The sequence below is a fragment of the Filicampus tigris genome, chromosome 3 (genome assembly GCF_054856515.1).
Source record: "Filicampus tigris isolate MCC_2025a chromosome 3, RoL_Ftig_1.0, whole genome shotgun sequence".
Lineage (NCBI taxonomy): Eukaryota > Metazoa > Chordata > Actinopteri > Syngnathiformes > Syngnathidae > Filicampus > Filicampus tigris.
In genome coordinates this window covers 134,776-147,808 of record NC_141219.1, presented here as the reverse complement: position 1 = coordinate 147,808, position 13,033 = coordinate 134,776, and the positions used below count along the sequence as shown (strand labels likewise).

The window sequence follows — 13,033 nt, the reverse complement described above, 5'->3', positions numbered from 1 at the left end:
GGGGGGGGGGGGGGGGGGGGGGCAATTGAAATGCTTTACAAAGGCCGAACCCGGGCAGGTCGACAGCTGTCTGGGTGCGCTAAATCCTCGGACCTGGGCCTCCGCCCGTTGGATCCGGTCGCCGTCGGCTTCCAGCTTCGGGCCGACCTTGCGACTCCCGGACGCCTCTTTCCGCGCAGGTCGTCGTCTCGATCGGCGTCCCCGCCGCGTCCACTGAGGCGCACGTCTCTGTCGCAGGGAATGGCATTGGTGAAAAAGTGCATCGAGATATTTCCAACAACGACAAGAGCAACAATTGTAATCTATTGTAGCTCTCGTGCTGAAACAAACAAATACGGTGATGAATTGAAAAGAAGGGGATGGCAGGTGTTGATGACGACGATGAAGAACAGAAGAGGACCCGATCCGGCGGTGCAGGCGAGCTAATAATTAGCCAGTCTCGGCAGGCAGGAAGTGACATCGGCGACTCAAGGTCACGTACCGATTGGAAGAAAAGCCGTCTTATGAGCGTCCTGTTGACACAAGTTTGTGTGTCGTCATGGTAACGCAGGGCGGCCCGAGGTGACACGCGGGGGCCGGACTGGCGTGTGGGCGTGCGACCGCGCTGCTATTTAAAGAGCGCGCGCGCGCGCACACACACACACACACACACACCTCAGCTGTCCTGCGAGCGACCGCGTGCGTGCGTAAAGGTAAGAAGACACCTTGAACGGGGAATCCAAGCCATTTGACTGACGTGACCTTTTGGCAAGGCGCAGGAAGTGCATGGCCACATCTGGCAGCTGCGCTTGTGCGTCTTCCTAATATGTGGTGGACATCTTCCTCGTGTGTTACTCACACATTCCCAAAGTGCTCGTCGGGTTCCGGGCATGTTCTCCGGGCGCGCTTTCAATAAGTTCTTCTTCGCATATGGTCTTCTTTGCATCATTCTTCTTCACATGAATTTGAACTTTGCGTTCTTTCGATCTTCTTCAAATAGTCCACATTTCCCAGCATGTGCATCACGTGTCCTCAACATGTTGTCTTTTCACCGGTTCATAAGGCGTTCTGAACATTTCTTTCATTTTCTGCACGTGTTCTTGAGATGTCGCTAAAGTGTTCCTAACATGTTGGCAATGTGTTTAGGACATGTTCTTACCGCGTTCTTGATGCATTTTTAACCTGCCCTTCACATTTTCTTTCTTTTTCTCGACATGTTCTTAGTGTGCTTCATTGGGTTTTTTTCCCACCATTTTTTTGATCTCCGGGGATTGTTGACCTGCTCTAAATGTCTTCTTAACATCCTTGACAAGCAAGTTCTTCCGATGGCGTGTGAGCGAGCATGAAGGTGACGCGCGTGGAACGCAGAGCTTCGCCAGATAAAAATCACCGTGACCAGCTCCAATCAAGCTTCTCGCCGGCTATTTGTTTTGTGAACACAGTAGGGGCTATTATGAGACGACAAGAAGACTATTTGTGGTATTGGAAAGTAAGCTTCAAGCAAGCGTCTTTTTTCAGAGTTCCAAATGAACGCACGATCGAAAAGAGGAAATGCTGGGCAAAAGTCAACGCGTCTCCATCGACCGAAGCGCTTTTATGGCGTCTTATCAGCTTTGGCCGCCCCGCCCGGCACCGTAAAGCAAACACGCCCAAGTGCACAGTGCAAACATGCTGCGTGCGTCACTTAAACGTTCCCGACTCCAGAATCGCTCCACGGAGACGATTTTCATGGCCGCGACGGACATAGATCAGGGATGGGCAGCTGTGAGCGCGGAGGCCGGGGCTCACAATTTTCCATCAGCCCAACTCTTCGGGGCGGGGGCGCACGCAATGTAGGACCGCACACATCCTGGTGCCAAAAATGCCATTTTGTACGAGGGCAAAATATGTGCTTATATATTTGGTCCGTCCCTGCAGTCAAGCAGCCACTGACGTGTTGCGTTGGCTTCTCGTAATAAGAAAGACCACCCTTCTCTTCTGCGTTACCGCCGAGTCGCTTTTATTGACTGCCTGCAACAACTTTGGAGGGTTTTTTTCCCCGCGCATTCCCTGCAGTAGCGTTGGCCAGGCATAGTCTGTACACTTGGATGTCGCCACAGGACGCCATTTCACTCAGTGACAGAAACACGGCCAGGCCGTCTTGCGTGCGCAATCCGGGATGAGTTTGCATTTCATTTCGCCCGACATGGAATGCGCTTCCTGAACGGCAAGCTTTTCTTGAGCCCATTGGCTCCTGGCTTCTCAGCAGGGCCGCCCTCTCTTGGGCTCGGAAGCGCTCGGAAGCGATGTCTGCCGTCGAGTGGCCAACACTGCTCGTCCGACTTCAGACCGCTCAGCAACAGTAACCCTGTTATTTTTCAAAGATGAATGGAGGGCCACTGCGAGTGCCCGGGCCAGGCCGGGCCGCCGCTTGCCCATCCCTCACCTAGATTTGATAGCACCAAATCAATTTGACGCCTTTCCTGCGAACGTTTCCGCCTTCGGAATCTTTCGCTCGTTGCAGACTCCCTCGTCACGTTGCTCGCTCAACAAGTCCGTTTCCCCGCGCAGGTCAGAGGTCAGAGAAATCGAGATGGCATTGGTGTCCGAGTTCCTGGGTCAGCTGACGTTGTCGTACGGCACGGTGAGTCGGATGCCGAAGGAAGCGGGAAGTCCTTCCTTGCTGACGTTGGCTCGCTAAGCTTCTTTGGGCCGATCGGATCAAAGGTGCGGTGTGTCCTCCGCAGGAGGCGGAGCCCAGCTTTCCCACCGTGGTCGCCGTCCGAGACTTTGACCCAATCAGTGACGCGGCCAGACTGGACGCCGCGCTCAGGACCAAAGGTTATTATTAGCGTTATTAACATTACAAATACTAGCATTGCTATTAGCATACTGTCGTTATTATTACTGTGAGCGTATTTTTTCAAATAATTCCAGTGGTATCTTGACTTACAAGAGCCCCAATTTACAATACGACCGTTTCGAATCACTGTGCGAGACATTGTGTGGGCAATTGAAAAAAAAACAACCCCCCAAAAAAACTATTGTGTCGAAATCTGCTCCGTGCAATTGAAAAAAATGGAGCAACTGAGGTAGTGCGGTGCCCTGGCATGCGGGCAAGGAGAGCCTGTTTACCGCCATACACACAAACACAAATGAGAACACTGGCAAGGAGCTGCGTTGGCCACAGCTCGCACCCCTGACATCACTCACTAGGCCAAGCCCCTTAAAGGCACACAGGCACTCCAGCGTGGACGCTATAGGAAGGCCACTTGATAAAAGCACGTGTTCCTTCACTTTCTCTTCATATATTTCATCATGTTCGCAAAGCATACAGTGCTGGTTTTCTTGATGGGGGTTGGAAGGGATGAATGCCACTTTAGTTCATTCCAATGGAGAAAAAGCTTTGACTCACGAGCATGGTCACAGAAAAAAAATGGAACTTGCGCATCAAGGCACAAGCGCTGCCCTCCGATTAGGTTTTGGAAATTCTTGTGTTTGCGCATTCAGGAGTAGACGAGCAAAGCGTCATCGACATTCTGACGCGAAGGTCGTACGAGCAGCGGCGAGAGATCGCTTTTGAGTACGAGCGCCTGGCCAAGAAGGTGAGCCGCCGCCGCCGCCGCCGCCGCCGCCGCCGCCGCCGCCGCCGCCGCCGCCGCCGCCTCTGACATCGTCACACGACGAGGGCGTCCCGGGCTGTGGCCGGCTGACATGCTCACATATGTTTCAGGACCTGCAGACGGCCCTGAAGGGGGCGCTGTCGGGATCTTTGGAGGCGCTGATGCTGGGCCTAATGAAGAGCCCCGCCCAGTACGACGCCCTGGAGCTCAAAGCTGCTATGAAGGCGCGTCCCCGACAAAGACGACTACCAAAACAAGGACGACCGCAACCATGACGACGACCGCGACCGCGACGACCGCGACCGCGACCATCGGCTACGATTGCGGGGACCACGGTGACGACGAGCACCGACACAACAATTACCGTGACAAGGACGATCATCAAGACAGTAACGATAACGACAACAACGATGATGACAATGGCGACGGTGACGCCGGCCAAAACCACCCTGCCAACCGGTAGGATTACGTAGACGACAGCGATGATACCCATGACCGGAACGGCCGTGAGGAAGACGACAACCGCGACAAGGATTACGATGACGATGACACGGACAGAATGACCACGATGACAACGATGATGATGATGATGATGATGACGATGACAGCGGCGATGATGACCATGACGACGACCATATGACCGAGACAACAACCGTGACGACCGTGACCAGAGGACAGCGGAGACGATCCCACGAAAAGTAAAGGAGAGGTGCGGGTGTTTTTTCTCACCCAGGGTCTGGGAACGGACGAGGAGACGCTCATCGAGATAGTCTGCTCCCGAAACGACCGAGAACTGGCCGAAATCCAAAAAGTTTACAGAGAAGGTGAGCGGCTAAGTCCTGGCTTTTCCTGGTTTCCTGGCAGGGAGCGGCGTTGGGCGGCCAACCGCCGCTGAGCGCGGCCAACTGACGGTGGGCAGGTTGACGTGTTGGCTTTTACTCTGACGTTGTCAAAACATGCGAGCTGCGTGAAAAGGCCGCAGATGGTTCATCGCGGCAATGCCTGTCTGTCTAGACGTGCGCAAGCCTTGACTGGCGACCGGCCACGACCAGTCGGTCGCTCGTCGGGGTGAGAGGTGGCACAAGTACTCATACGCTGTACTCAAGTACAAGTACTGATACCTGTGCACAATCAAAAGTAGCCATTCAGCTCCATTACTTCGGTAAAAGGCAAAAAGTACAAACTCTGAAATGTACTTCCGACTAAGTACTAAGTACAAAAGTAAGACGGGTCAAAGAACTTTTGACCGTCCCCCGTTTGGAGTACTTTCCATCTGCTATCAAGACTCAAATGTAATCCCGCTTGACACGCCAAGTGGACACGCGTGCCGATGCTAATCGTTCGGCCGTGAAGGCGGCCGATTGATGACGCGCGTCAACAGGCCCGGACGGCTCCAGGACTTTTTCACTGCCGGGGCTAAAGGGGGGACTTGACCAATACTGAGAAAATGTAGATATCCATCGAAAATCTACATCCGAAATATAACTGCGTTTGCGAACATCAAATCAAATGCTGGAGGGATGTGACGTCATCGAGGATTTTCGCTCTTCTGTCACGGTCCTCGTCCCTCGGCGGGAGAAACGGGAGCGAGCGAGTTCGCCGGGGCCGCCGGTGTCGTCGTACTCCGCAGTGATCCTGGTCCGGGTCCGCGTTCCCAAAAGTCTTGCTCTTGCCCGGGGGGGGGGGGGGTCGCGAGTCCGGAGAGCCTTGGTCTCGTTGGCACTAAATGCAGCGGCGAACCCTTCTGTGGCCTGTTTGTCCTCAGTGTTTAAGAAAGATCTGGAGAAAGACGTCGCGGGAGACACGTCGGGAGATTTTGCTAAACTGCTGCTGGCTCTCGTTCAGGTCGCTCACTCAGTCATAGCCACGCCGTGCGTTCATTAAGGCCAAGTGCTGCCTGCCTGCCTGCCTGCCTGCCTGCCGACCTGTTGCTTTTTTGCCGCCTTCAGACCAAACGCGACCAACCTTCCAACGTCGTTGACTACGAGAAGATTGACGACGACGCCAAGGTTGGATCAATCAATCAATCAGTCAGTCAGTCAATCAATCAATCAATCCACCCGCGAGTCATTGAGCTGCGGCCACGCCCCCTTTGTCACATCAGAGCCTCTACGAAGCCGGCGTGAAGCGCAAAGGAACCGACGTGGCCGTCTGGATTTCCATTCTGACGCGGAGGAGCGCCTGCCACCTGCTGAGAGGTGAGCTGCGCTGGCCGCCTGGCTGGCTGGCCGGCTGCCTGGCTGGCCGGCTGCCTGGCTGGCCGGCTCGCTCGCTGGCCGGCTGCCTGGCTGGCCGGCTCGCTCGCTGGCCGGCTGCCTGGCTGCCTGGCTGGCCGGCTCGCTCGCTGGCCGGCTGCCTGGCTGCCTGGCTGGCCGGCTCGCTGGCCGGCTGCCTGGCTGCCTGGCTGGCCGGCTCGCTCGCTGGCCGGCTGCCTGGCTGCCTGGCTGGCCGGCTCGCTCGCTGGCCGGCTGCCTGGCTGCCTGGCTGGCCGGCTCGCTGGCTGGCCGGCTGCCTGGCCGGCTGCCTGGCTGGCCGGCTCGCTGGCAGGCCGGCTGCCTGGCCGGCCGGCTCGCTGGCCGGCCGGCTTGCTGGCCGGCCGGCTGCCTGGCCGGACGGTTCGCTGGCCGGCCGGCTGCCTGGCCGGCCGGCTCGCTCGCCTACCGGCTCGCTCGCCGGCCTTCCGGCCGGCTCGTCGGCCACCTGGGATCACAGCTCACGTCATCGCAACTCCTCACGCTGTGTGCACGCACGCCTTTGCTCGCTAGTGTTTCAGCGCTACAAGAGCTACAGTCCGTACGACATGAAGGAAAGCATCCGCAAGGAAGTCAAAGGAGACCTGGAAAAATCTTTCCTGACTCTCGGTACATTGTCTTCTCTCTCCTCCTTAACACGGCAGTTTACATTGACCAGTAAGTGAGTGTGTGTGTGTGTGTGTGTGTGCGCGCATGCGCGCGCAGTGCAGTGTTTGGAGAACAAGCAGATGTACTTCGCCGACAGACTCAATGAGGCTATGAAGGTAAGGTCAAGGTGCCATGTGACGACTTCCGTCTGACCTCCAAGTGACATTTGTCTGACCTCTGTGCGACTTTCAGGGCAAAGGCGCCAAGGACAAAGTTGTGACTCGCATCCTGGTGTCCCGATGCCAAGTGGACTTGATGAAGATCAGAAGCGAGTTCAAGAAGCGACACGGACGCTCGCTCTACCGCGCCATCAGCGTGAGGACTACGATCGGAACAACAACAACAACGACACTTTCACAATTAGACTTAGCTAGGTTGACACCGCGGGCAAAGGCGACCCGGATCGCTCGGATTTTGTATGGGATTTTTTTAGGACGGTCCGAAGGCCTCGGTCGGCATTTGTTTTTCCCGCGCGGTCCTAAATGGGATAGGTATAGGCGGCCATCTTTTGCAATATAGGCGGCATCCATCCGACATCGCCCGCAGTCGCCCGCGGCCCAAAACGCGCTGGGCGCCGGCAGCGGGGGGATGCGCTCTGCAAACTTGTTTTGACTGACACCATTGACTTTCTATTTGACTTGAATTGAATCCCACTTGAAGCAGACAGACATTTGCGGCGGAAACGTTCCCCCCAAATACAAAGAAAGAAAGGCATTTGTTTCGACCCGCCACCTAACGCAGGCTTCGGTGCGGAAAAGGCCCGACGCGCTGGACCGCATTCGCATTGACTTCCGCAAACAGGTTTGGCGACGCGTGCCTTCATACGGCGGAGCGAGGTCGCGTTTGTCATATGAAGGCTTACCGAAAATAATTGAGCATTAACACCTGCGGTGCGAACCAGCCTTTGAATTTCAAAATGGCCGTCCATTTATTGCGGGGGATACGTTGCAGATCCACTCGCAATTTGTGCTCCCAGCACGTCTAACTTTTGGCGCTCATGTCACGTTTTTTGACAGAGCTTCAAGCAGACAGATAGCCGAGAGGTCCGCGGACGTGCATGCCCCGCCTCTTTCTTAGATATGCTAAATGAGTCACACCGACCAACATTTCCAAAAGGAGCTTTTGGCAACATCAAAAAGTGAGCGATGCCGTATTTCCAAGGACGCATCAAGCGTATGCCATCACTGCCTCTCGTGACATCACCGCCACGAATACGAACGGGGGACGCAAGCGGTTTCAGCTGCACGCTTATGCAACGCTCAGCGTGGAGGGTCAATGTCGTCAGCGGACGTGTGCGGACGGCGAGAAAAGCTCAAGAACAAGGATGCGCTTGCGTACAGAGCCTCACTCCGCTGGGAGGGAAAGAGCGTCGGACAGACAGGCTGAAGTTGGCGCGGAGGAAGTTGGAGGAGGAGGTTGGGGGTGGCTGGGCTGATGCGCCTTCTGACATATTTTCTCTCCCGCTCATCACGGCGCTGCTGTTGTTTGGTTTCAGGAGCACACCAAAGGCGACTACCAGAAGGCTCTGCTCGGCTTGTGTGGAGGAGACGACTGAACTCCCTCCCTCGGCGTGCGTGCGTGCGTGCGTGCGTGCGTGCGTCACATGACATGGGGCCACACGCACACTCGCAAGCCCACACACTCAAGTGCCTCAAGTGCCTCAAGTGCTGCACGTGGCAATCACACATTAAAAAAAGGAAACAAGTCAAAGTGTCTCCCTGCTGTTTGTCACTTGCATCACAGGGCCGCCAGAGGGCAGCAGAGATGACATTTGGCTCACTTCCAGTCAGGTGGACACGGTTGCCCTCTTTTGGGATGGAAATCAAAGCGGCAAAATGTGCAAAGCGTTTAACGTTCAGCTCTCATTAAAGGGGCGGGCCGTGCATCCGACTCCGACGACAACAGTTTCGACACGTGGGTGTCCCCCACTTGCGAAGGCAACAAAAGTCCCGTTTGTACGCACGCGATGCACGCGTGCGGTGGTACGCCACATCGACACATTTCAGTGCTGAACTCCAACTGAAGTCGAGGCCCCAAAAACGCTTCAAATGGCATCGTGCGATGATGCTACGGACCACTTGAATAGCTTCCCTGGACATTGGGCCTTTTGCGCAATGTAAGCCCCGCTCATGAGGGCAAAGGGGGCGGGGTTACCGTAGCTTTGGAGGGGAACTTTCCCCCGCAGACATCATTTGTCATCATCCCAAATCGCTTGGGAGCATTGGAGAGGAGCTTGAAGATTTGAGCGTTCTTCCTCTTCCTGTTGTGGGCCGCACACAACGAACGAAAGGCCAGTGCAAAATGGGCCCTTTTCTCCTATTGGCGGCTGAGAAAAGCATCCGTTTCCCCGACGCCGTGCGACACATCGCCGTCGAGTGGAGCGGATCCGACGAAGCGCATCGGGCGCCGCTCCCGTGGCGGCCCCTGACGTTTGTGCTCGTCGAAGTCGAAACAAGCCACTTTTTCCCGCTTGATGGCAAGCGCCGCCGGGAACATGCAAATGAGGCCTGCCACTAATGGCCGCCGCAGGGCCGCACCGCTGACTTCCAAGCGGTCGCGACGGCGACGTGCCTCTCTGCTCGTTCGCTGGCTGGCTGGCTGGCTGGCTGGCGCGCCACATTAGCATAAACGTTTGTTCTGCGTGCTCAACGGAAGCGTGGAGAAAGATGCCGCCGCCGCGACAAACGTGTTTGTCATGTTTGTCTTTTCATCGCGCCGGCGCGCCGCCGGCAGCCGCCGCTTTGCGGCGTGTGTTCCTCGACGACACGTTTTCAAGTTTGCCTTCCAAAAGCAACGCCACGGAAAACGTTTCGGCGGCGTTCGCATTTACTTGATTTGCTTTCCTGCACTCCAACGCACCGCTGCCTGCAGTTGAGCACTTTGATCACGCAAACATGCACGTCCTTGTGTAAGACGTTAACGAGAGACTTGTTGTTGTTGTTGTTCTTGTTGTTGTTGTTGTTGTTGTTGTTGTTGTTGTTGCTGTTGTCGTCGAGCCAAAACGCAGCCCGTATCTCACCGGGCGCCGACGGCTGGTGAGTGTTTTGCTTGTTGCAATGTTGCTTTTGCCTCAGGGTTGCTCCAAGGTCAAAAACGGTCACCAAGCCATCTGCCGGACGTGCGCCGACTTTCTTTGTCAACCGGAAATTTTGAACGGGATCAAAGAAAAAAACGTTTGCAGCCATCACAACTGTTGCCGAATGTTTTTGCGACCTTCGAGCGACTCTGACGAACAAAGCCAAACATTGGCTACGTGCGCACACACTGGCAAATCTGCGCGTTGGAATTTCATTTGGACACGTCATCGGCTGTCAGGATGACCGACCGCAGGTGACGATTTCCCCCCGCTGCAGGCCACGCCCCTGAAGACCTCGCCTCGGATGTGTTCGGAGCCACTTTTTTGCGGCCCGCGTCCTCTTTGCGCAGCCACCTGCGCGCTACTCGAGCGACATGTCGCCCCAAAGTTCCAAATCCCAAGACGGTCTCGCTCGCAATCACTCCAACGGACGCAGGCGGGTACGCGCTGCGTTTTTACTTCAGCCATCCATCCACGGGCACATGTTCATATGCTTCAGTCCTCTTGTGGAAGACAAAGAACGTGGACTGTCTATGGTGTCTTTTTACGGCTTGGCAGCGGGCGGCTGCGTCTCGCTCGCTCGGAATCCCGAAACGGGAGCGCGCGGCGGCGCATCGCTCAAAGCAACGCCGGCATCGGCCGGTCCCGGGCGCAAGCGCTCCAATGGAAAAGGGGCCGAAGACCGAGTAGGGCCACATTCGGCCAGATGAAGACGTCAGCCCAAGCTGAGCGCAGCTTTGCTCTTCATCTTCATCATCGGTGCTCTTCATCACCTCTTTGGTCTTGATGGCCAATGACCGCCGCCGTCACGCCCACTTGACTTTTAGGACGGACGCCGCTGCTAATGTCCACGCGCACACAATTAGTAGAAGTACACGCACGCACACACACACACACAATAAAGGTTGCTTTTCTGAAGTCGAAGTGCTGACGGGCGGCTTAACGAAGCTGGTGACAGCCAATTGCCTTTGTGGACTAATGAACGGCTCGCTCGTCCTTCCTCAGCACAACAAACACAAACAGGGAGTCTGCTTACTCTGGCGCCACAAGGTCACATGCAAAGACTTTGGAAAAGGGGGCACACGCAACTCGGCTGGATTCTTGTACAAACCACCGAAATGGGAGGTGGGCGCCAAATGCTCATTTGCGGCCATCCGACACTAATTTGCAGCCGCCAAGTCAACGGAGAGCTCCTTGAATCAAAATGATTGAATTGACCTTTCGGCTGGGAATAGGCTGCTGGGAAATGCCGCAACTAGGGTAACGTGTGCGCGCGTGGGTGCGCGCGTGCGTGCCAGCGGCCAGTGCCCCCCTTGGAAGCATGTTAGCGCAGAGTAGGTCCACATGAAGTGTGGACGAAAGGCTCCCCGGGAAGCTCCACCGGTGCTTTCATCTTGAATGCTAACTATGCTAACAACGGCAGCCGTTTTCAAGTCTCCCCCGGTGAACCAGCGAGGAAGCAGGCAGAAGAAACACGTGCCCCGTCTGGATGGTTGAAAGACGGAAAATGACGCGCCTGGGATTGAAGGACTCGTTTCGTCCCACTTGAGCGATTGGGTGGAGCCTTTTTCTGCCGGATGGCCAAGAAGCTCTGCCCTGTCCCAAATGACTCCACTTCTCGTAGCGTCTGGGCGGGCCCCGCACGTGGGGGCTGGGCCATGATGTGGGACTGCTCCGCAGTCTTATTTCAGCGGGTTCAACCAGCGTCTTAAGGTGGCCCCGGCTAGCGAACGTCAGAGCCAGTGGGAAGGACGCAGCCATAGGCCGGCCCGGCTCCGGTCGGCTTTAAAACGGACGCTCGCCACCATGCGCTTGAGTACGACACTATGACGCCAGGTGAGCCAAGGAAGGAATTACGTCGTTAGCATACAAGTACCTTTTGGAGAAAATTCTTTTTCTTCTCTCTCTGTCCTTCAAATCCTTGCCGAGGCTGACTTTGTCTCACGTGAAGCTTCTCAACACTGTCGTCATTGCTAAGAATGTGCTTGGCCTTTGTACGGGAAGCCCACGACCTACGACGTTGCCACTTTACGGCAGCCGTTTTGTCCCCAGCACTATAGAACCCTTCCGTTTGGAAAGGATGCGACGCCATTTGTGGGGCGCGGCTTAGCCGGAGGCAAAAACAACTAGCGCGCTCGTTTGAAAGCACCACTTCAACAGCAAATTTCAACAGCAATGTCAAATCTCAAACGGTCATTTGAGTCAACGCGCTCTCCGCCATCCTAAATCTTACCAGTTGACCCAGTTGACTCTGACCGAGGGGGACGCCAGTTGCCGATCCCTGCACCCTCACTCACCGGACGGACGATTTAAGAGGACTTCCCACCGTGTACCGGCCGAGTCCAAGTCACAATATCTTGCAAATGTGGCAAGGGAGGCTTTGGCCGGACAGGTCGGCAGCGCTGCTGTGGACTTCTCTGACCTTTTCCACACCTTTGTTTGCATCCCGCCGCCTTTCTTCGGCCGCCTGCGCAATTTGCAGGAGCGCAGAATCAGCCGCCGGGCCGCCGAAGCGTGACAGAAGAGCCGAGGGGCGAGAGGCGGGGACGTCGCGCCGGGACCACGCCGAGCCGTCCTGGCCTCTTTTAGCCGGCGGGGCAAAGCGAGAAAAGGACAGTTTTCAAATGAACATTTTCTCTTCTTTTCCAGCCATGTCAGTAAAGTATGGTACGGAAGCAAAGTGTGAATTTGGTGTCTTGTTTCCCCCCTAATACAAAGACAGACAATTGGACGCACTTTGCGAAACACACGTCGGCTTCAAGCAATCCCATGTTCTGAGTACAGATCTCTTCCTTTCTTCCTTCCTTCCTTCCTTCCTTCCTTCCTTTTTGACCGCAGAAGGTAAAGCAGCCGATGCTGACTTCATGTCGCTCGACCGGAAACTTTCCACCCTGGCTCAATGTGTCTCCACACGCCGAGCGATGTGCAAGCGGGGCAACGTTTTCAGGTCAGCGGTGCCCAAGCCCGGTCCTCCAAGTATCCCGTCTCCTCCGTTTGGTTCGCCCATCGTCCGGATCAGCTGCGCGGGAGGACGGAAACGCGGAAATCATGCGGGAGGCCCTCGAGGACGGGACTTGGACACCGCTGACGGAGGTCCGCTCTCCAAAAGATGCTTGCGGGCGCTCGGGATGATTCCGAGCGCCTGCCGAGTCACCGTCGCCGAATCTCTAATCGGCAGGGAGGGGTTTCTCTGGCGCCGCCTTTTTTCCATCGAAAAAAGAAAAGAAAATCCCTGTCCAGGATTAAAGATGGCACAATTGCCGTATGTGCGAAGACCGCTAACTCACGAACAACGACAAATACGCCTTGAAGGTCAAACAAAGCTCGACGTAGCGTAGCGACGGCAGAAACGCGAAGCCGACGTGACGACGGTGATGCGCAAAGCTGGTGGTCGCGTCGCGTCGCGTCGTGCTCTTTTGTCGTCGTGTCCTTTGCATTGGGAAACGCGCGTCCCGAGAAGGAGAGAGAAAGGAACC

At 55.9% G+C, this 13,033-nt stretch overlaps 1 protein-coding gene across 3 annotated transcripts; it reads left to right on the top strand.

Moving 5' to 3' along the window:
• The first annotated feature begins 17 nt into the window (after nt 1–17).
• On the top strand, nt 18–8,161 carry anxa2b (annexin A2b). 3 transcript variants are annotated; one of them, XM_086026887.1, is made up of 13 exons: nt 18–692; nt 2,530–2,602; nt 2,706–2,799; nt 3,469–3,563; nt 3,692–3,805; nt 4,315–4,405; nt 5,347–5,426; nt 5,531–5,590; nt 5,686–5,779; nt 6,347–6,442; nt 6,539–6,597; nt 6,674–6,796; nt 7,977–8,161. In XM_086026887.1, exons 2-13 carry the CDS (start codon nt 2,552–2,554, stop codon nt 8,034–8,036), a joined length of 1,017 nt encoding a protein of 338 aa, XP_085883013.1. In that variant the 5' UTR covers nt 18–692; nt 2,530–2,551; the 3' UTR covers nt 8,037–8,161. The 3 variants fall into 3 exon arrangements, with proteins under 3 accessions (XP_085883013.1, XP_085883012.1, XP_085883011.1); XM_086026886.1 differs by lacking the exon at nt 7,977–8,161 and having other exon boundaries at nt 18–472; nt 551–692; nt 6,674–7,957; XM_086026885.1 differs by lacking the exon at nt 7,977–8,161 and having other exon boundaries at nt 6,674–7,957.
• Nucleotides 8,162–13,033: the final 4,872 nt, after the last annotated feature.